Genomic DNA, 24,021 nt, shown 5'->3' with positions numbered 1-24,021 from the left:
CCTGCTGTAGACATCGTTTCGTTCCCTATTGGGATCTTTATCAAGGATAATGTTCCCATGACATGATGAGTTTTTATAAACCCCCATTGCCTCTTGAAAGATTAGTCAGTGATATTTAACAATTAAATCATTAATCATATATACAAAATGAAAAAACATCATGAATTCCTCACCATTGGTGTCATTAGTGTACATCCCCAGTGTAAGTGTACATATCATTAGTTCTAAGTCCAGAAAAAATATATACTTCTGATGCAATAGATACAGTAAACAATCCATCCTGTTGAATCAAATATAACCCATTACAGCCTTATTTAGACGTTACAATGTGGCAATTATAATATAATAGTTGGAAGCAGAACAATTTCACAGTTTTAACCACGAATACAGTTTAGCACAAATTGCCCATTTAGGCCCCTAGGGGCCACAAAATCAAGTTTCTATATCCGGTAAGCTTTGCGTGTCAGCAGGCTCTTATCTGTATCTCCTCCTCTACCATGGCTGGGTATATGTTCTATCGGCATGTATCTAAAGGCAGTTTCTAGGGATGGGCAAATTTTTTTGCCTTGTTTTGACACAGAAATGACGCCCATAGACTTGAATGGCGGCGTGCGTCTAAAAAAAATGATCCACGTCAAAAAATAATTTGCCGCACGTCAACATTTTCTTGACGCCCATAGACTCTAATGGGCGTTGCCAAAATTTCACCGGTGGCAAACTTTTGGCGAACCGAGACTGGTCAAATTTGTCCATCCCTAGGTTGCATCATGTCCAGCTTCTACCCAGTATTTGTCACCAGTTGCTGGGCTATAGCTTGTTTCTTATCTTGTCTAAAGCTGCCATAATACTCGCCCTATGCATGCTGATTCTTTTCTTTCAACTGGCGTTTGATTGTGCCACAATATGTCAAGATAGGAATTAATATTCAAATGTATTTTTGTAACAGGAGTTTATTCAATTGTGGTTCTGACCCAAATAACCTCTGGAGACTTCATACAGACTGAGAAGGAGTTTCTGCTGATGGGAGTAGAAAAGGTGATTAAGATAGAAAACTACACAATGGAGGATCATGGCAGAACACAAGGTCGTCACAAGGCGATCCTACATTTTCTCTGCAGTGTTCTGGAAGATGTCAACTTCCGGATGAAATACGAGAGGAACCTAAAAAAGGAAAGGGTTGAGTGCAAGAAATTTCTGCAGAACTTTTTGCATAACAGTGAGTTGAAGCAAAAAGAAGAGCAAATGCGTTAGCGTTAAGAAATGCTCAATAGTCAAGAGATGCTCCAGGGTTAAGAAAATATGCTCCGCAGCTACACTCTGACCTATATTATGAGAGGCGTCCTATGTGAGCACCGACATTTTCATCATTTTAACAGCATGACTGTTATTCTGGACACCCTCTTGGCACAAAGCTGCCATATTAAATCCCAGTCTTTGCCATTGACTGGTATCCATATAAGTGCCCACTTGGTATCATTTAGTTTTGTGAATCACTGGGGATTCTATGGTGTTGGCTCACTTATTGATATTATAATGGACTAATTTGATTTCTGTATCTTTACTGTACTTCTTACATTTGTTATTACTCCACCAAAGAGTTATTGAAAAAAAGTTTCCATCTGCTCATGTAACTGGATCACATCATACAAGCTAAATGAAAATATTATGTAAGTGCTGATTATTTGGCTATTATAGAGCTTAAAAGAGTTTTAAAAATCAAGACCGGGGGGCGTGGCCTGCATGGCGTTCGAGTAGGCAGCATCTTAAGAGAGCTCCGTGCGGGGGGGCAAATAATCCTGCATTATCCTGTAAATTGTAGGGATGTACCAAATCCAGGATTATAAAAAAAAGCACAGAAGGGAAAATCGAGGGGAGGGGGAGCACAGATCCTCGTGTGAATAGTCCGTAGCCTTTCACGTGGTTCACCAAACAATACCTCAGAAGCACACTGCCGTAGACACTGGATCCATAGGCCAAAAATTTATAAAACTTTCAATTTTATTCAAAGCGTTGCAGTAAAAACAATTTGCGAACACAAATATATTGCAGGCAGGGGGAATGCATGGCTTGACGCGTTTCGTGACTCAAACTAGTCACTTCCTCAAGAGCCATGCGCATAGGTTCCCAGGGAAACCGCCACCTCCTGGAGCACCTCCAAGACCATTAATAGTACGCCTCCTCAACTATCACGACAGAGATGCTGCACTATCTGAAGCGAGGAAGGCAGGTGAGCTCACACATGAAAATAACAGAATATCGATATACCCCGACTTCTCCATGGAAATACGGAAACAATGGGTACATATAACACATATACACACATATAAAGGCAAATCTGCGACAGCGGCATATTCCCTATGCCATGATTTTTCCGGCTCGACTGAGGATTATCGACAACGGAAGAACCCATTTTTTTTCATTGCCAGATGAGGCTGGAGACAAGGCCACATGGACCACATCAACGAGACTGAGTTACAGAGTTTTGAACTTAAATTGAACTTTACCTGTTCTTTAGCAGATACACTAGTGCGCTGGACTGATCTCGAAGCAACGGGACTATACTGCCTTAATATAGTAAGGACATTGCACAGAGACTGGATCCAGCACATTTACTATAATAAGCAACGGGACAGGTCAAGAAATTATGGTTAAAAATAATGTTACATTATATAAATACATAATATTGTTATGTGGTATTTACACAACAAAAAAAAGGGGGAAAAGAAACGGGAAAAGAAGGGTATTGCAATTGAGATAGCACTGACGTCCCAAGGGCCATAAAAAACACATGACTCCAAGTCCGGACTGAGAATTAAAATAGGCCCTGGCCTCTCAGGTACACAGAGGCCCAATCAGCCCACATAGAGGCCCAAACAGCCCCAACCAGCCCACTAAATACTGACTTTCTATGGGACCTTATAGCAGCCCCTCTGGCATTTGCCTGAACCCATAGATTGCCAGTCCTGGCCTGCATGACTCACACGGGAAAGCTTCTCAAACTCTTGCAGTCACTAACCTCCACATCAGTTTAATTCTAGTTGTAGTTTTTGGGAATTAAAACTCACCCTACTGAAAGTATGGAGTGGGTGGGGAGGGAGAGGGTAGAGATCTGGGTGTTGATATGTTCATGTCATGGTGTCTTTTCTCACAAATTCCTCACGAGAATACAGTGCTATAAAATGTTTACGTTTAGGATACACTGCAGCCTAAAAAACGTATTCCTTACCAAAAATGACTACGGTTAAATGTTTATCATGGAATGTCAGGGGACTAGGTGACGTGATCATGAGGAGACTCGTCTTTGACTTTGTACGTAAAACTAAACCCCACTTTATTTTATTGCAAGAGAATCATTTAATTGGAAGTAAGATATTAGCATTAAAGAGGCCATGTATAGGGTCAATGTACCACTCTTTTTATTCAAATTACTCCAGGGGGTAACTATACTGGTATGTAAAATGTGCCCCTTTGTGCTTGACAGGGTTATATCTGATAGGTATGGTAAATATGGGATTGTACATGGCACATTATTTGGGAAGAGAATTACGCTAGTAAATGTATATATCCCACCACCATTCGCGGATGAGACGTTAGCAAGCAATGCCAGTCAGCAGCATCAAGGGCAAATAAGGTCTTGAGTTGTATTAAATGGGGCAGAGAGTCACGGGAGGAGGGGGGTCATTCTTCCACTGTATAGAGCACTGGTAAGGCCCCATCTAAAATATGCCGTACAGTTTTGTCTCCATCACTCAAACAGGACATTATTGTATTAGAGAGGGGACAGAGAAGGGCAACTAAGCTGGTAAAGGGAAAATCTTAGCTATGAGGAAAGACTGGCCAAATTGGGGATGTTCACGCTGGAGAAGAGGAGCTTAAGGCGTGATATGATAACTATGTATAAATATATAAGGGGATCATATAATAATCTCTCTAATGCTTTATTTACCAGTAGGTCTTTCCAGCTGACACAAGGTCACCCATTCCGATTAGAAGAAAAGAGGTTCCAGCTAAATATTGGGAAGGGGTTTGTTACAGTGAGAGCTGTGAAGATGTGGAATTGTCTCCCTGAATCAGTGGTACAGGCTGATACATTAGATAGGTACAAGGAAGGGTCGGATGCTTTATTCACCAGTAGCTCCTCCCAGCAGACAGGAGGGAGCCAATGAGATTAGAGGAGGGAAAGGGGTGTTACAGGGAGAGCTGGGAAGTGAATCAGTGGTACAGGCTGATACATTAGATAGGTATAAGAAGAGGTTGGATAGTGTTTAGCAAGTGAGGGAATACAGGGTTATGGGAAATAGCTCATAGTACAAGTTGATCCAGGGACTGGTCCCATTGCATCTTGGAGTCAGGAAGGAATTTTTCCCCCTCTGAGGCAAATTGGTCAGACTTCAAATGGGTTTTTTTGCCTTCCTCTGGACCAACTGGCAGTTAGGCAGGTTATATATAGAGCATAAACGCTGAACTTGATGGACATGTGTCTTTTTTCAACCTAACTTACTATGTTACTATGAGTTATACCCCATGGCCACCAGGAAGAATTTAGCCCATGGTGGTTGTTACAGGTTGCTTCTCCAGTGCACTTTTTTTTCTCCCCAAATTTACCAATGCCTTAAACATTGATTTTCTCTTCAAATGAAATCTGACTAAAATATGTGTAACGCTTACAGCAGGGAGCCGCTGTAACTGCAGTCAGCCACACACTGGGAAGTGGGTATAGCAGAAGCCCAGGGGGATACCCATGGACAATTGGAGAACACATAGCTAATAATGTTGAGATTTAATGTCAACAGAAGATAGTATCAGGCAAAAATCAATAAACAGGATCAAGCCAAGGTCGTTACCAGGAAATCCAGGAGGGTCAGTTCCTGGGGAAAACAAAGACCAGGAACCAAGATAGCAGGAACACTGGAACAAGGAACGCAGGTCATGCAGGGGGTACAGAAACATACAATGACAAAGCCCTGAGTAAGGCTCAGGGCTGGGTTTATATACACATGAGGGAAACGAATTCTGTGGGGAACAGGGAGGAGAAAACTATAGACAGGGAGAACACCTGAACATGTTGCAAAGGAAACAGGACCAGCCCTAAGACCCTCCAGTGACTCATGGAGGAAATGCAGCACACTGGGCGTGTACCTCCTGGAGTTCAAGGGCTGGTCCTGACATAACTCCCCCTTGAGGATCGACCACTGGCCGATCCCAGAGTCTAATAACCCCCCCATCCTTTTTAGTCCAATAACTGGAAACACCACTGGGACCCGGAATGGGGCATCAACAGGCACAGGGCTGGGTTTATAAAGGGATGGGAAACACATAAGGGAAACGAGGTAGGTGGTCCAGACAATATGGCAATGATTCCAACCATTCTTATCTTTTAGGTATAATAGAAACCAAAAATCACTGGATTTCCCCCATACCTGTTTTTTCACTGATGTGAATGAGGATCCTCAGGCACCAATAAATTGGACTGGTACTTTTTTGTATAATGGTACATACTTGCTAAAATCTTTTTGCCTGTGTCTTTAGAAATACATTTTGTATTTGTGCATTCACCAGATAATCGAGAACCTTTACAGTTTAACTGGAGTCGTTTTCTTTTCTGTTAATAAGGACAGAGATATGGCGCTCGATTTCTTGTGAAAATCTTTAGTAGAACAAATAAAATAAGTCCTTCTGGTTTAATTCTAGCATTCTAGAATTCTTCATCATCCAAACACATTCAAGACCCCTCACAGATGCATGCATTTCGAAATTAGTACACATTTTCATCTTAGGGGCAGATGTTGATGGTATTTTTTGTAGTACCATTTTGACCTCGTGTAAGACAAAAGTAAAGGAAAACCTTTAGTAATAGTCAGGCAATTTATTCTTACATAATACAACATAACAGTTTTGTCTGGGTAAGCTGTTGGTGTAACACACAGAATGTCAGCCAAGGACTTACCAAAGACCCACCTCTTGGTCCAGGCATTATATAGCTTTCAGAAGGCTTTTACAATAAGTGTGACAAGGGTTTCACGGAAATACCATACATAGTCTGTCTCCTCCTTGTACAATTAATGTCTAAATGATTTACTTAGTCTTACATGTTATCAAAGGAATGTTGTAACATACTGTGCCTAGCTCCAACGGTCCACAGCCTCGCAATCAGCTATGGCTAACCAAGGCCATTGTGGTATTTCCAGTTATTCGAGCAGCACGTCTGCAGGAGGGGGCCACACCAGACAGACTGGCGTTATGCTGATACTCTGGAATTTAAGAAACAGAGTGATGATCTTTTATTTGTATGGCCTAGTATAAGCTATATGATTGACCATTGTCCACAGTAGACCATATGTCCTTGTAGTCCATCCTGCCTTAGGCCTTATAGCGTTATGGCGTCGTAGAGGGCGGGGGTGACAACTATCAACCCTCTGACACTAGCCATTCGTCCGTCTTAGGAATTGGACCGTTCCAGATATTTTTATATTATATAAACATTCCTCTCTTGAAACATTTAAAAATATGTTTCACATTAGTAATTACAGGCACAGTAAGAGTGCTGAGAGGACCCCCAGGAACAAGGGAGGTCTATTATAAATGGGACAGTGGTGTGCACTACTGTGAGTTACAGTTCAACTGTCGTGGCAGCACCAATACAGAAGTGCAGCTGAAAAGCTGAAATGAATGAAAACAAAGAAAACAGGTAGCTAGGGGGCTAGAGGTATTTCCTGTTTTTGAGGAACTAACGTGACTACGAACCGCTGGAACCGCACAATGAAGCAAGAGCTGTCTGAATATAACATGTAGCCTAAGATTTAAGCAAATATATGATTATAGTGAAGTTAGGTTTCAAAATAAAGCATTACAGAGAGATAATAAAAGGAAATCATTGCATAGAGATAATGAGACATAGTAATAATCATCCTAAGTAAGATAAAAATGTAAAAATGAAGATTAGTAAAAATGAAAAATACTAAAATGAAGCTAAAAATGAAAAATACTGAAATGAGGCTAAAAATGCTAAATTCAAACTTTTTTCTTTTCTATTATCTAACTTAACCCTTCTACTATCAACTTTTCTTGTTCCTCTCTTTTGCTTTCTAGCTTCCTTTGATTCTTAGGCACTTTGACTTTCTAGGGCACATACTTGACCTTTTACCTCTTTTGCTGCCTCTCTCTTTCTCTTAGCTATTACGGGAAAACAACTCATCATAGAGTGGGGAGGCTGATGGCTCTATGTATGCCTTATGAGTTAATCTGTGTGTTTTTAGTCAGACGTACTTCTGCAGCGTCCCCCGTCGCCCCCCTTTTCTCTACTTTGTATTGTACGGGAGGGGTAGAGCTTAGCTGTGGGGCTGGGGACAGCCTGCTCGTCTGTATCTGAGCTATAACTTTCAGAGAACTTATCTCTGAGCTGTTTTTCTTTTTTTTCTTGTCAAACCTCCCCCATAAGGCTGCGAAAAGTTTTATCTTATAGATGTAAATCAAATGTGAGCAGAAGTTGGAAGGTACTTATAGCACAAATTCTAACAGAGAAATATAGAGCAAGTATTAATGCTAGGATGACATGGATAGACTTAAAGAAACTTCCAATGGAGTTGTTTAACCAGCTATAAAATTTTACCTAATCATTTGGAATAACTGAGCTGTTCTATAAAAACATTACACTTATTGTTGCAGCTCTAAAACTTTGACTATATGACATTCAGCAAACATTTCAGAAACAATATGAGTACAACCTTCTTTTTCCTATCAAAACACATGCTAATCTATAATCATACTATTTTGGTCCACTACTCTATTTTTTTTTTTTTTAGATTTAACATTATGGGCGGGACTAGTCTTGGAATCTAGACTCTACTCAGTTCTAACATTAGCACATGACAGAGTTCTATTATTATGGGGTTTATCATTTTTTTTATGTCAGTGCCGTTTACACACAACCAGCTACATATAGAGCTGAGGACCTGGGGCAATAATACAATAATGAGTAATTACCGGAAACTTTCCTTCTAAAACCTTTTTAAACAGATACAATTTTACCTTTGTTGTTTTCATAACTAATCTAAAATTAAACATATAGAGAAAATATTACATTATCACATTCCCATTGTTCTTATAAATTGTACACAATTTAACTATATCACATTCAATACTGTATGAATCTAAAACTTAAAATTAACCCGTTTCAATATCAGTCCATCAGTTCATTATAGAGAAAAGTCCAATCAGAGAGACATCATGGCTTTGGATAAGCATATGAAGAAATACAGTCACTTGTATTCAGTCAATGCAGCAGTCTCTGTACAGTTCTTAAGAGTTCATAATCAGTCCATGGATTCGATGTTAGGATAGGCAAAAATGTAAAGGCATCACAGATATGAATGGCAAACTTTGAAATGGCTCTTTGTATGTATGTAGAGTTTCTTTCAATGAGTGGTGTGATCAATGATAGATGTTCTATTTGGAATGGATTGGAATAATCTCAACAGCCACTGATGGAATTTTGCTCAGATCACCAACCTGGAAACAAAGAAACAATGTGACAATATCTGGTGTTCTGGTAATACTGACTTATCTAATGTACTAGCTAAAGAACTCTAATGAAACTACTGTATGAACTGTCAGTAATGAGAAGTGGTTGTACATTTATGATATGAGTGAAGGACTTTTGTTTTCTTGTGGTTAATTCATATGAAGAGAGTCCACAACACCTGATAGGATTGTTGCGGAGAATTGACAGGACAGCTGGGAATAAATCCAACCAAATGCTGCCAGTAATTGTGTTGTTGGAAGTGGGATGGTACAAAGACACAACTCCACTTAATATCAGTGTAATTTGCAAATTTGTAACAGAATCGAAAATTTAATTATGTAAACTATCAAATACAACCTGTACTGTTTCTTCTTATAACAAAATAATATTGATTAATCATAACCAGGAAAAACATTTAACAAGTTCTCTCTTGTACCTTTATATATATTTTTATATATATTTATATTTTTAGCCTAAATGAGAATGACATAGACCCATTTTAGTAGCATCATTTATTTCTACAAATTTGGTAGTGAAATTACTGGTTATCAGACAAAATCAACAATAAATCGAAGTCACTTCTGCATTTTCTTACACTTGCAGACGTGTGATGCAAGATACACAAGTGCAAAGATTACGGAAGAATTTTTCTGTAGCAGCGGCACAAGCACATAAGCTGCATTTTTATTAACTGAAACTTATTTAATTAGAAAAAATAGTAACAACAACATAACCCACAATATAATACTCCTCTCTTGTACTGCAAATGCAGTACAATAATATGAAATAATAGATTCACATCTGTCTAGAGAATAATAAAAATAATTTAACCTGTACCAATGAGTGAATTGGGTATGGATCCAAACTGCGTCAAGTTTACCTTCATGTGGGTGAAAAAGATCCAGATGCAGGAGATACAGAAAAAAAAATACAGATGAGTATAAAACAGTAAAGTTAAAAATATTTGCTGTGGTTAAACGTTCCTGAGCCAGCTGCCTGACAAAAAAGAAAGTTACAAAACAGTGAGAGAAGTTAAACATCTGAAATATTGTGCAACGGAGGATTCTGGGAAGTGTAGTTTTTTATGACAGTACCAGCAAATAGAATCCTTCTTGTTATTAATTAGACTATGAACTAGATTAACTCTTAAAGGGTGCTGTAAATCTAATGCACCATTAAGTACTTTAGTGTGAAACAACTGACCATGATTTATTTGGTCGTCAGGACGTTTGTCTTCAGAAGATTCAGGGGAAGTACTGCTGTTAATAAGCTTAAAACATTCTGAACCATTAGCTCAATAAGAATCTTCATTACTGGGGGCTGCACCGTCTGTGAAACAAAAAGTTCTGAGACTGTGTAACCCTGTATCACTCTAAAATTGCCAATAGGCACATTCAAAATAGCATTTAATTGCTCCTTAGTATCCATATAAAGGACTGGATCTAAGTTTGCTGAGCAAGGAGTAATGTCTCAGCTGAAGTATATGTGAGAAATATCACTTTCTATTGTTGGCAAAAGCCTGCTAGATCTAATGGCATGCAATTTGTATAGTAAAATATTTACTCTTTCACATATCCTTTATCTGTCACAGTAGAATTTCAAGTTATGAGGGAAGAAAACTATCGCCTTCTGGCCAGGAAAACGCAGTCTTGTCCCCTCCACTGTGACACTTAACAAAGGCTTTGAAACTTAAAATGTTTTGGGCACTCAACTAGCATATCTAGGAGGATTGTTAGATATTCCAAACTGATGGAACATGTTTTTTTTCTTTCAGATCACAAGTAAAACATAATACACTTAGAAAAGAGTTATCAATCTGACACATAAAGACAAAAAAGAGAAATAAGGTTTGTTTGAGACAAAAAACCAACAAAGAACATTTAAAGAGACAACACTAATATTTCTGTTAAAATAGAAAGACAAGTGGAGTGAATTAACCTTATTCACGAGTAACCCATTCACAAACAGAAATACACAAGAGAACTAATGTTACTATGAGAATAAGAACAAAGAAGACAATGTTAGGATAAGATAAGAATAGAGAAATGATAGTCAAAGACAAAATGACAATATTTTAATGACAGACACATAGAACAAATATTATATTACAAGAGGTACCTATGAAAACATATAAACATTAAAGAGAACCAAAAACAGTAAGGTAAACATATTCATTACAGACACATCAAAGTCATATATCAAGTCAAGTCAAGTCAAGTCCTTTTCTTTCTAACATACACACAAGTATTACATTCACAATATGCTCTAACAGACCTGTAGGATGCAAAAAAGCTTAGCAGCGAGCTATTAACATTGGTTTATAAAACAAACAGGGCAAACAAACATACATATAAACTGGAGTCACCTGCAGGAAAAATGATGTTATACTTTTCTCTGTAATTTAGAACAGGCTTACAATTGAGTGGAAAGGGAGCAAATAGGTTTGAAGTTGCAGACAACACCTAAATGTTTGTATGACTCTCGTTTTTCATCTGACAATTCAAACGGACCGGAAAGTGATTCACACTTCACACTCTAAAGAATTTCCTTCAGAAAACCTAGTTTTCCGTATTTCTGGCCTGCTAGGTCGCCCCATAAACAGGAACCGCAGAAAAACTTCTAAACAACATACAGACTCTGAGATAGAGCCACACATTCTCTCACACACCATCACACAGATGCCAGTTACACTAAAGTTATTCACACACTCAGCTAGGCAAACATTCAACATTCATGGATCCTTTTGCATTCATCAAACAACATACAGTACACGTGTAATTTCTATTTCAAGATGTTTTAGACTGCACTTCATGATAAGGAATAAGAGACGTACAAAATACAAAAAACAGGAAGGAAACTGCGGATTCCTATCATGAATGGCAGATAATTTCAGCTGATTAACACAACAATTAACAAAACAATAGGCAAAAAGAAGAAGCTAGAAAAACATATATACCCCACCCAGGGGTACTTACGCGCGTGTATCCATCATCCGTTAAAGTAAAGCTTTACGGGGAAACCGTCCTGGAAAAGAAAATATCCACGGGTAAACTATCGACATCCGAGAACATCCTCGGGTACACTCCAGTAGCCAGCCTGGAGCCCTCCATTGCCTGAAAAAATTTGACTGGAAAAAACCGGATCACAGTCGTCGGGTCACCATATGATGGTATTTTTTGTAGTACCATTTTGACCTCGTGTAAGACAAAACTCAGTAAAGGAAAACCTTTAGTAATAGTCAGGCAATTTATTCTTACATAATACAACATAACAGTTTTGTCTGGGTAAGCTGTTGGAGTAACACACAGAATGTCAGCCAAGGACTTACCAAAGACCCACCTCTTGGTCCAGGCGTTATATAGCTTTCAGAAGGCTTTTACAATAAGTGTGACAAGGGTTTCACGGAAATACCATACATAGTCTGTCTCCTCCTTGTACAATTAATGTCTAAATGATTTACTTAGTCTTACATGTTATCAAAGGAATGTTGTAACATACTGTGCCTAGCTCCAACGGTCCACAGCCTCGCAATCAGCTATGGCTAACCAAGGCCATTGTGGTATTTCCAGTTATTCGAGCAGCACGTCTGCAGGAGGGGGCCACACCAGACAGACTGGCGTTATGCTGATACTCTGGAATTTAAGAAACAGAGTGATGATCTTTTATTTGTATGGCCTAGTATAAGCTATATGATTGACCATTGTCCACAGTAGACCATATGTCCTTGTAGTCCATCCTGCCTTAGGCCTTATAGCGTTATGGCGTCGTAGAGGGCGGGGGTGACAACTATCAACCCTCTGACACTAGCCATTCGTCCGTCTTAGGAATTGGACCGTTCCAGATATTTTTATATTATATAAACATTGTATGAAGGGTCGAATATCGAGGGTTTATTAACCCTCGATATTCGACTAGGAACTAAAATCGTTCGACTTCGAATATCGAAGTCGAACGATTTAGCGCAAATCCTACGATTGAACGATTGAAGGATTTTAATTCAACGATCGAAGGAATATCCTTCGATCAAAAAAACTCAGGCAAGCCTATGGGGACCTTGCCCATAGGCTAACATTGAGTTCGGTAGCTTTTAGCTGCCGAACTAGGGGGTCGAAGTTTTTCTTAAAGAGACAGTACTTCGACTATCGAATGGTCGAATAGTCGAACGATTTTTAGTTCGAATCGTTCGAATCGTAGTCGAAGTCGTAGTCGAAGGTCGAAGTAGCCCATTCGATGGTCGAAGTAGCCCAAAAAACACTTCGAAATTCGAAGTTTTTTTAATTCGAATCCTTCACTCGAGCTTTGTAAATGTGCCCCTTCGTGTTAGACCAAATTTTTCTTTGGGCTTACATCTAAATTTAGAAAGATGTATTTGTTGCTTCTCTCATTTTTTACCCTATTAAAAAATGATCCTGCTACATTTTAATTAGAAAAGTAGCATATTTTAAACTACAACTACTTTCTGCATCACAGAACTCATTTTGGCCAACCATTTTCATGTTGGCATCATTTTTTGGCATCATTTTGTCAGAAATTAGAACCCAGTGAAAATAAACAAACTGCAGTGTGTTACTAGTTTTCTCTTCAGACTTTTGTTACCAATCAAGTTCATGAATTCATGTTTACTCTATGACAAATATACCCCATCATCGAAAACAAAAATCCAGTTTACAGTTTGCAACATTTAAAACCAGGTTTGTCTAAAACACTGTCGAGCACTTGTTGGAAAGTGCCAGTAAGCAGTGAAATGGGAATGCTGCCTGGCTTCTGGCATGTAGGCAAGTTTTAGTTTCATAAAAACCCAAACAGAGCCGCCTGTAGGATGTTAACATTTACTTTGTCATAGAATGCCCTATTCTTATCAACTTTGCAATTATTCTTCATTATTTAATTTTTATAGTTTTTGAATTATCTGCCTACTTCTTTCCAGCTTCCAAATGGGGGACATTGAGAGTTTTATTATCATTGTTACTTTTTATTCTGTATCTGTCTATTCAGGCCCCTCCTATTCATATTCCAGATATTTATGCTGATCTTCCAAACTGGAAAGCTGCTGAACAAAAAGCTAAATAACTGAAAAACCACAAATAATAAAGAATGTTGCAAGTTATCTCATTGTCAGTGCTGTCCAACTTATTACATGTAGAGGGTCAATTATATGCCAAACAGCATGTTGGAGGGTCGGATTGAATTAAAATTATAATGTCATATACTGAAGTCTATGGAGTCACTGAGCAGACTGAGGGGTGTAAAAATAATTGGAAAGGCTACAAGTGGCCCACAGGCCCCCAGTTAGACAGCCCTGGTCTACATCATACTAAAAGTTAATGTAATCCCCTTTAAACAAAGATACTATGGGTAGTTGTAACCTATGACTCGCCGTGACTTTTGAATGAACAGTGGCGACTAATAACCATGACTAAGTGACTTTAGGGCACGAAACACATATGGCCCATGGAGATGTGTACGTTTTAGATTCTACAAATAAATATTGTTTTTACTTTATTTTTTTTTGGCCCTGTTGATTCCTTTGAGTGCCTCATAGCCTCTTTTGTTCCAATTGATTTAGTCTGGTTTGCCGTTTCCTAAAGCTGAGGGTCTGCTGCACCTGGACCACTGGTTACATTTGGTGAGTTTATCTACATTGTTACTCTGTAGCGACATTTTCTTTGTTTTAGTGGCGACTAATCGCCATACTTTAAAAGACTCGCAGGTTTTCATGGCGGCCCACTAAGTTACATTGTTTAGTCACTGCAACTTGCCTATGATTAAGGGAGTGATTCCCAAAACGCGTAGGGCGTTGGATCCTTGTTTAAATCTGGAATAAAAGTATATTTCATGCACCGGAGTGCCGTCCTTCTCTTTTTGATGTTTATGTTTGTAAGAAGGTGATTGGATTGTGTGCATGAGAAAATGTATTGAATGTGTTAAGTGAATGTGAGTGCTGTAAAAATGTTAAGTAATGTTAAAGTGATTGAAAGTGTTAAATGTGTTGGAAGACTGTATGTGTAAAATGTACCACAAGATGGCATGTTGTCATGTAAATGGATGATAAAGGTTCCATGCTGGGTAACAGAGGGAAAGCACATGCACAGAGTTAGGAGCAGCACATGCACAGTAAGTGTTAGGGTAGTGTTTAATTGAAGAAAGTATTTAAAGGGGAGACACACCCAAAGGGTTGTTCACATGCATTTGGATTTAGATAGAGAGAGGGCACACGTGTGAAATACTAGGTATTTCAGATAGTCAGGACTATTTAGCATGGGTAGTTAAGACCCCAACAAGGAGGTAGAGGCATATGTGCCAAGGCTAAGCCAGTGAGGGTGCAAGTGGAAGTTATAGGAAAAGGACGTCCTGAAGGAGGGGGAAAAGAAAAGTCCTATCCGGAGTAGGCCAGAGGGGCATAGGTCGTATGCCGGACTGGTAGGACCGGAAGGTGTCACAAGAAAAGTCCTACCCTGAAAGGTCAGTGGTGCACTGGCGTGGTGTCAGCCCGGCTGAAGCAGGGAGGTGGTGAGTAACCCTGGAAAGGGATGTCCTTCGGAAGGTTTCGGGAAAAAACCTTTGTGTGTTTGGAGTGTCGGCTTAGCCAGTAAAGGAGAAGTTTAATATTGCCCGTGGATTGTATAACTGTATGCCCTGATGTGTGGAAGAGTCATCTGATGAAAGAAAGTGTGTCCAAATAAACAGTTCAAGTTTTTGTTATAATCAAGAGTGTGGACTTCAATCCTTGGATCAAGCTGGGTTCCCATGGTGACGGTGTTTAACCCTTTAACCCCCTTACATGTTAGTCACTGCAACCAAGTTTTTTTAAATGTTGCAGCAATGCACTGTAACAAATCTCCATGTGTGTCTTCGCCCTCATATTTGCTATCCAACAATCCATGTTTTAATTTATTACACCGCCCAATGCAGGACCACTGGTGTAGACATCGTTTTGGGAAAGTAATACACAAGTTATTCCTTCTGAAATGGTGTTACTGGCCTTTAACAAGGACATGACTGTTCATACAAAATAAATTGAGAGGCGAAAAAAAAAAGAATACGAAAAAGAGAAAACAGTATAAACGATTTATTCGCAGATAGATACATAATCATGAAATTTTATCTGAAATACTTAACTAAAATACTTACTGCTGTGTAATCAAAAATATTGTAATTTATGGAAGCTGAACAAATAGAGCCAAATATGAACATCTTATTATTTTCCAGAGCCTGAAAGGTTTCTCCATGACAGCTAACCCAACTCTAGAATGTTTAAGCATAAATGATGCCTATTCAGCTGAAACATATTTGGTGCTTTCTAGTTTAATGCAACCAGAGGTAGTACCAACGTCTCTTTGCCTTTTCCTGTTCCTTTTCCTGTTCCTTTTCCTTTTCCTTTTCCCTTTCTAGTTGTTCCTTAAGCTGCATTTCTTTAATTTGCTGTTTTTGATTCTCTAAAGCTCTTTTGTGAGCAAAGGTCATTAGGAACTCTTTCCTTTTGATTCTTTCCTCACTGGGATTCAGTTCCTCTTTCATTTTGAATTCAACATCTTTAAGGGACTCGTAGAGACACTGCAAGATGGCTGTATGTTTCCCTTTGGTTTTCAGGTTATCCCCATGGGTGTAGTTTTCTACAGGGTAGATGTTCCTTGCCCCCATTTTTCGAAATGTATCTCTGATTTTAGTCAGCTGATGAATAGGAACATATAACTTATGGGTAAGAACCACAGTTGGGTCAACTCCTGAAGGGACAAAAACATTTTTTAAGCTACAAAATTTTTACCAATAAAATTTTTTAATATTACTAATATTTTTTCTCACGTTTTCTGTGTTGTGCAGTTTCCTGTTCTGGTTCTCATATTACGGTAGAGCTCTCTTTCCATTTGCTAACTTTGTGTATACTATTTGGAGTGAATGTTGAAGTCACTAGCGACATATATTTTAATTAGTGATTATTTTTTATTTTTTTGCCAGATAAGGATTTGCCCCAAAATTCTGCATTTTTGTAGTGAAAAATTCACCCCAAAAACCACGCAAATATCCCAATGTATTCAGCACAAAAAAGGTCACTGCCAGTGGCGTAACCACCGGGGGAGCAGGGGGTGCAATTGGGCCAGCGCCCGCACCCCCTCAGGGCCCCTCCCCCCGGCAGCTCGCGCGCCACTAATTCAGCCGGTTCTGGGTGTATGGAGGGGGCGCGGCTGCACGTCCCGCACCAAGGCCCGCCCCCCCTAAAGTTACGTTGCTGGTCACTGCAGATGTCACTCTCATAGGCGCCAATGTATTTTGCATGGAAAAAATAACCTTAAAAAAAAATGCCCACAAAAAATGCCCAATTGACTTCAATGCATTTCACAAATTTTCCATTGGATTCTCAAAAAAAAAAAAAAAAAACAGGACAGATAGTTGGTTTGGGTTGAAAAAAAAGACAAAAGTCCATCAAATTCAACCCTTCCAAGTGAACCTTTCTGCCAATATATATATATATATACACACATACAGTGTCCGACTGTCCCACCGGGAAACCAGGAAAACACTCGGTGTGTGTCAGTGGCCTCTTGCTTCTAACCATTTAGCCATAGCTTCTAACCATTCCCTATTTCTTTATGGAAAAAAAAGAGGCTTACTAATGGAAGAATAGAATATAGTAAAAGACATGGGGAATTTACTAAAGGACAAAGTGACTAACGCTGGTGACGATTCGGTTTCAGGCACTTCGCTGATTTACTACCAGGCACAGGCGTAACTTCGCTAGCGAAAGAGACAGATGCTAATGGTCATTTGCACTTTATCGGCAGGTGAATTTTCACTCTAGTGAATGGACGTTACTCTGCAAATTCACTAAGATGCGGATTTTACTGAACGTTACCTCTTTGGAGTGTATAGATCTTCCTCAATCTTCTGTTACTTACATCATATTTTTAGTGGGAAAAGTTTCTAAAAACACTGGTGTCTTTTCTTTTTTTCAGATTGATTGCCAGCAAAAGTCCCTACATTTAGTTTATTACGTAACAAGGCCTTACAGCCATTAGCAGACATTTGTCCCGGTAAAGAAGGGTTTTTTCTATACAAAATGAAATATGCTCAACTGAATGCATGGCTTCACAGACCTGAAAATAGGCAAATAACCACTGAAACCACGACTCCCTTTGAAGACCTTTGTCTAGCCAAACAGCCTCCCACCCACCTGACTTCCCTGCTATATAATATGGATGAGTGTCGGACCACCAACTATCGCCCAAAATATACCTTCAATTGGGAACGTGAACTAGGGGTCACATACACTACTGAACAATGGGAATCATGCTTTCTCCTCACCCATAAATTCTCAATAGCGTGTAAGGTACAAGAAACAAATTTCAAGGTTATATCAAGGTGGTATAGGTGCCCCGACATGCTTCATAAAATTTACCATACCCCAAATCCATTGTGCTGGAGATGTAACAAGGAAGTGGGGTCAATGCTACATATTTGGTGGTACTGCCAGAAACTGAAGCCCTTTTGGGGCAAAGTTTTCGAGGCAATCAACATTGTATCAGGGACTTTAGTGGAAAAGACACCATCTATTGGCCTATTGTCGATGCTAATTGGTCCAACGGGGAAACACACAAAGTCAATAATAGGTTATTGTCTGGGAGCCGCAAGAACTGTAATACCCAGGCACTGGAAATCTGAGGTTCCACCCACGTTCAGTGAATGGATCTCTGAGATGGGTCACATAATGCGTATGGAGGAATTGTTGTCATATGTAAACAATAAACAACAGGTTTTTGTGAAAACGTGGGCTACCTGGGTTATGTTTCTGGAATCGGATTCTATTAAAAATATGTAATTGGACAGGAGCAACTCGGTTTCAGTAGAGATACTGAAACTATTTAGTAAAGGTAACTATAATGTATAATGTGTGGACTGACCTAGCATACAGGATCTTTAATAATATATTTCTTTAGCAGTTATATTATATCCTTTGTTTTTGATTTGATTTTTATTTTATATATGTTTATGTTCATTCTACGCTTGTCAACACGGTTTGATATATGTAGATATAATAACATTCTTGTTGTTGACTTTGAATGTGCAAATAAAAATAAAGATTATACAAAAAAAAAAAAAAAAAAAAGTCCCTACATTTTTTTGGGGGTAACCAGGTTCCCCCATACATTTTCTAACATATGGAACATAATCTATACAGTGGGCTCATGTGTAGGGCATTATAACAACTCTATTTTCTTTTTTAAGGATCCCTGGACTTGTGTAATGTAATGTATTTGCTGCAACATATACGTCCATTCAACTTTATAATTTCCCGCCATATGCAAATTAGCCTGAGCGAAGACCTCTAACGAAGTAGGCATAATTGAACGCTGGCAGATCTTCACTTTGATTGACGAATTAACGCTAGTTTATATATATATACACACACACAAATAAGACTATGGGGCATATTTCATAAAACTCGTTTTTTTTTCTCATTTTAAAAAAACAATTGACCCAACTTCCATTTCAGATTTGCCTTAAGGACGAAAAAAACACTTGCAGGAAGAATTGTGACAAAATAGAACAACAATTTGAATCTTGTGACTTTTTCAAATTGTTTCTCAGAAACCACGACTTTTTCTGATTGTAGCACAAAACCCAGTAGCAAAATGGCAAAACCCCACGATAGTGACACATTTATTTATGTATTTCCCGACCTCCTTACAGTTTTACCTGTTATTGTTCTGGCACTGGAAATCATCTCCTTTACTTCTGTCAGGGATATTCCGGACGATGTGCTGTTAGACAATATGAATCGGGAATGATTAATATTTCCCATACTCAGCACTGATAATAATCAAACGTTTGCTTCAATGAAATTGCTAAGAAAGGGAACGTACGATACATGCCGGGCTTCGTAGTTCGCTCAACTCAAATTGATAGAAATAAAAACGTTCTACTAAAAAAAGAACAATGTTTTTCTCCAGCCCCCTGAGATTCATAAAAAGATGGAGTCGATAACAAAAACATCTACTTATTAGTGGGTTGGTCTTAACCTTGTTAACATTTTATATTCTCTTCTGAAGCCCAGATCAGGTGGCAACTAACTGTCATGGTGAGATTACATTGGTCCTTTGTTTTATTGGGAAGCAAAGCCGACAGTTGACATACGGCTGCATTTAAAAATCCATTACTTACCCAATATAGCTGCTGCCAAAAAACACAAAAATATCTCCAAAACTGTTAAAACCTGTTACCAATAGATTGTCCCAATGGTTAATACCAAAGCCTTTTAGTTGTAATATATGGGTCACTTAGATGGCTAAGCCATAATTACAATTGCTCTTGGCATCTGATGTGATTTATATATATACAAATTGCCTTCAGACCCCTAATCATTAGTCTTTCTGCCATTCTTCATATCAATATTTTTCATCTTCCTTTTTCATTCAAGTCAAGCAGCAGTTAATTCTAGGTATGACAAAAGGCATTGGCTAATAGTTTGTTAGTCCACTGGGAGTTTAGGGAATATCCCTGCCATGGCCACACACTAAATGTAATGATTTTAGAAAGCAATATCTAAAAATATTCATACAGTAAAAAAAAAACCTGATTATTTTAGATTTGGTAAAGGCCCATTACCAATACACAAATACTGGGACTATGAAGTCGGCGGCACAGCCCTGCCTCTCAGAAGCTGAGATTTTCTTCATCATATCATCAAATCCTGTTTGCCATGTGACAGATTCGTCCAGTGGTAAAAAGTTTCCTGCAAAAAAACACACAAATATGAATTTTCCCCTAGAACAAACACACAGACCCACATGACCTACAGGATACTTTAGTTGAAGATTCATTTAATGTAATTAGGCAACGTGCAATGAGGCTGTGACCACCAAATTCAGACAAAAGGCCAGTGAATCTTTCAGTTGCTTAATGCACAGAATGTCTTAATGTATTTAATGTCCTAAATATATTGATAATGGGTTCAGTGTCAGACTGGCACCCCAGCCACAAACCAAACATGTTGCTCACCAACTCCTTGGATGTTGCTCCCAATGGCAGGGGTTTATTTTTGAATTCCAGGCTTGGAGGCAAGTTTTGGTTGCATATAAACCAGGTGTACTACCAAACAGAGTCTCCTGTAGGCTGCCAGTCCATATAGGGGCTACGACTAGTCAATCACAGCCCTTATTTGGCATCCCCAGGAACATTTTTTCATGCTTGTGTTGCTCCCCAACTATTTTTAACATCAGAATATTGCTCACTGATGAAAAAGGTTGGGGACCCCTGCCTTAAAGGAACAGTAACTCCAAAAAAAGAAAGTATTTTTATAAGTAATTAAAATATAAGGTACTGCTGCATTGCCGCCATGGTTGCTTTGTAGTTGCTGTGTAGTCATGGGGGCAGCCATTCAAGCACACGATACACAGTAGATAACAGATAAGTACTACTATAGTTTATATAAACAAGCTGCTGTGTAGCCATGGGGGCAGCCATTCAAGCACAGGATACACAGTAGATAACAGATAAGTACTACTATAGTTTATATAAACAAGCTGCTGTGTAGCCATGGGGGCAGCCATTCAAGCACAGGATACACAGTAGATAACAGATAAGTACTACTATAGTTTATATAAACAAGCTGCTGTGTAGCCATGGGGGCAGCCATTCAAGCACAGGATACACAGTAGATAACAGATAAGTACTACTATAGTTTATATAAACAAGCTGCTGTGTAGTCATGGGGGCAGCCATTCAGAGCTGAAAAAGGAGAAAAGACCCAGGATACACAGCAGATAACAGATACACTCTGTAATAGAATACAATGGTATCCTACAGAGTCCATCTGTTATCTGCTATGAGCCTCAAATGGCTGGCTCCATGGCTACAGAGGAGCCTTTTTATATACAATATATGAAGCAAACACATTACATCAGTACATTATATTTTCATTACTTTAATTTTTTGGTGTTAATATTCCTTTAAGATTATCCAGCCCAAAAACAGCAGATGAAAGGTCTTTCATGATATATTGTACAGGGAATAGCCATCAGAAGACTTCACCTTCCATAATAAGTCTTCACACTCTATCTCTCTATCTGTAAAAACTAAGTAAGTTACACAGTTACAATATAACTGAACGAAATACGGATGTGAAACCAAGTCATCTTTTTTTATCTTTTATCACTAAACATTTGTACACCCAGTTCCCTCTCTAGATGTTTTTTCCGGGTATCTTTTAGGAGGAATAAATACCAAAACTCCCATCACAAATGTCCTTCAAAGCATTCGAGGGGGAAGTAACTTACTTTGCGTTTAATACCTATCACTACATTATGAACAATCATGTTAAAAAACGAAATAATAAATAAAATGAAATAAAGCATTTATTTTTCCAGTAACAATTCAAATTATAGTTTGAAATATAAAATTCTGGCTCTCGCTTACCCAGCTGAAGGTAGATTTCTCCAGTCTCCATCTTATTCATTTTCCCTCCCCCTCTGTTATCCACCAAAGTCACATTCTCTGTCAATTTATAAGAATTTCTCATCATAGTCTCAGGCGCCTCTCTGGAATCTGCAACTTTAGCATATTCTCTGTATTCGCTGTCATCCATTATGTACTTACAGGAATTAATAAATGAGGATTTGCCATGACCTGCATAGCCAAACAGCTGCAGGAGAACCCGGCTATAGCCCTGATTTCCTCGAGCACAGTTGTCCAGGCTGAAGTTCATTATAAACTCTTTCATATTATCTGTATCCATGGCTGGTTCTCTAATAACAAGCTCTCCGTTGGCTCTGCTGAGGTTTGCCTCTTTGTATCGTGCTTGACATTAACAACGAAAGTAACTTCATTTAGTTTCATTTTGACTCAGGAAGACAATAAGGAAGGAACCATGACCTGCCCCTGTCTCTTTATACTCGATACTCTTGGTAAAGAGAGATTCTGCCACATGGGACCCTTTCTAAAAATTTGGGACACTAAAGCAAATATATTTCTTATATCTGTCTTCCCTTTCTAGCTACAGTACTGCCTATTTACTATCAAACATTCATAGAAGTCAACCAATGACAATCCTGTCTATCTACTTGCCATGAAACTAAAGTCCTGCTATAAAGCATGACTCACGGAGGTAATCATTTATCAGAGGACACAAACAGACTGTCTCACTTACTTCTATTACTTGTAATGGGCACAAGTGCTACATTTTATCTGTCCTGTGCTCTCCCCGTGTACTTCTGAGTTCACTTGCATATGACATATATACACAGCTGCTAAAGGCATTATAGCATGTGGTGGGAACACAGAGACATGGGGTTGACTTGGTCAGGCTGGGAAAAGAGAGAAATGGGGGTGGACTTGGTCAGGCTGGGAACACAGAAACATGGGGCTGGACTTGGTGAGGCTCGGAATAGAGAGAAATGGGGGTAGACTTGGTCAGGCTGGGAACAGAGATAAATTGGGGTGGACTTGGTTGGGCTGGGAACAGAAGAGATAAATGGGGATGGACTTGGTCAGGCTGGGAACAGAGAGAAATGGGGATGGACTTGGTCAGATTGGGAACATAGAGAAATGGAGGTGAACTTGGTTAGGCTGGAAACAGAGAGAAATGGAGGTGAACTTGGTTAGGCTGGAAACAGAGAGAAATGGAGGTGGACTTGGTTGGGCTGGGGAACAGAAGAGATAAATGGGGGTGGACTTGGTCAGGCTGGGAACAGAGAGAAATGGAGGTGGACTTGGTTGGGCTGGGAACAGAGAGCATGGGGGTGGACTTGGTACATCTGGGAACACAGAGACACAGGGGTGGGCTTAGTCAGGCTGGGAACACAGAGACATGTGGGTGGATTTGGTCAGGCTGTGAACAATAAGACATAGGGTGGAAAATTTCCCCATTTCCATAAACGATTTTAATCCAGGAATCATCTTATATTATCATTCACTATCACTAGCATATAATGGCAAGAAAGAGTGAGTAGGAGTTCACATATTACTGTTTTTGGAAATTTTCTGCTTGAAAGAATTCATAATGCAAAAAAAAACAAACATGCCTTATGCTGCAAAGTAGATGATTAGTTGTGTGGCTACAAAAGTTAGTGTATGATGGTGTAGTTCTAATGGATGGCCAGTTTCTTATTTGTGATAGTCCCACAGCCCGGGACTTGTTGTCAAAGCCAATTTTCAAGGAATAAATAAATGCATCCTAAAATGATAAGGTCTATGGCCAGGAATTTAAGAATACATTCCCGAGGTAGTGACATGGCAGAACTCAATGGAAGGTTTATTAAAAATGATGCTGATGTCTCAGTACAGGAAACATTTTGGTCTGAATAAAATGAATAGCTCTTCTTCTGTTATTTCTCAAGACATTGTATATCAGCAGCCCCTAAATATTCTGTCTACAAATGAAACTCTCATTGAATTCTATGACTTTAGAAGGTAGAGTGGACCAATGATTTTGAGACAATGATTTCTAGACTGGAGGACTCAGAAATGGATCCATATTTCACGGAATTAACAGTTCCAAAATTTGATTA

The 24,021-nt window shown here is 39.0% G+C and overlaps 1 protein-coding gene across 1 annotated transcript; it reads right to left on the bottom strand.

The window, feature by feature from the left end:
- Positions 1 to 15,575: 15,575 nt before the first annotated feature.
- LOC121398911 lies at positions 15,576 to 22,636 on the bottom strand. Its single transcript, XM_041578462.1, has 4 exons — positions 21,932 to 22,636; positions 20,123 to 20,249; positions 19,214 to 19,278; positions 15,576 to 16,245 (listed from the first exon to the last, which is right to left on the bottom strand). Exons 1-4 carry the CDS (start codon positions 22,248 to 22,250, stop codon positions 15,827 to 15,829), a joined length of 930 nt encoding a protein of 309 aa, XP_041434396.1. The 5' UTR covers positions 22,251 to 22,636; the 3' UTR covers positions 15,576 to 15,826.
- Between the last annotated feature and the right edge of the window lie 1,385 nt (positions 22,637 to 24,021).

Source organism: Xenopus laevis, chromosome 9_10S (genome assembly GCF_017654675.1).
Source record: "Xenopus laevis strain J_2021 chromosome 9_10S, Xenopus_laevis_v10.1, whole genome shotgun sequence".
Classification (NCBI taxonomy): domain Eukaryota; kingdom Metazoa; phylum Chordata; class Amphibia; order Anura; family Pipidae; genus Xenopus; species Xenopus laevis.
Note: the sequence above shows the minus strand (reverse complement) of the source record. Positions and strands in the feature narration are given on the sequence as shown.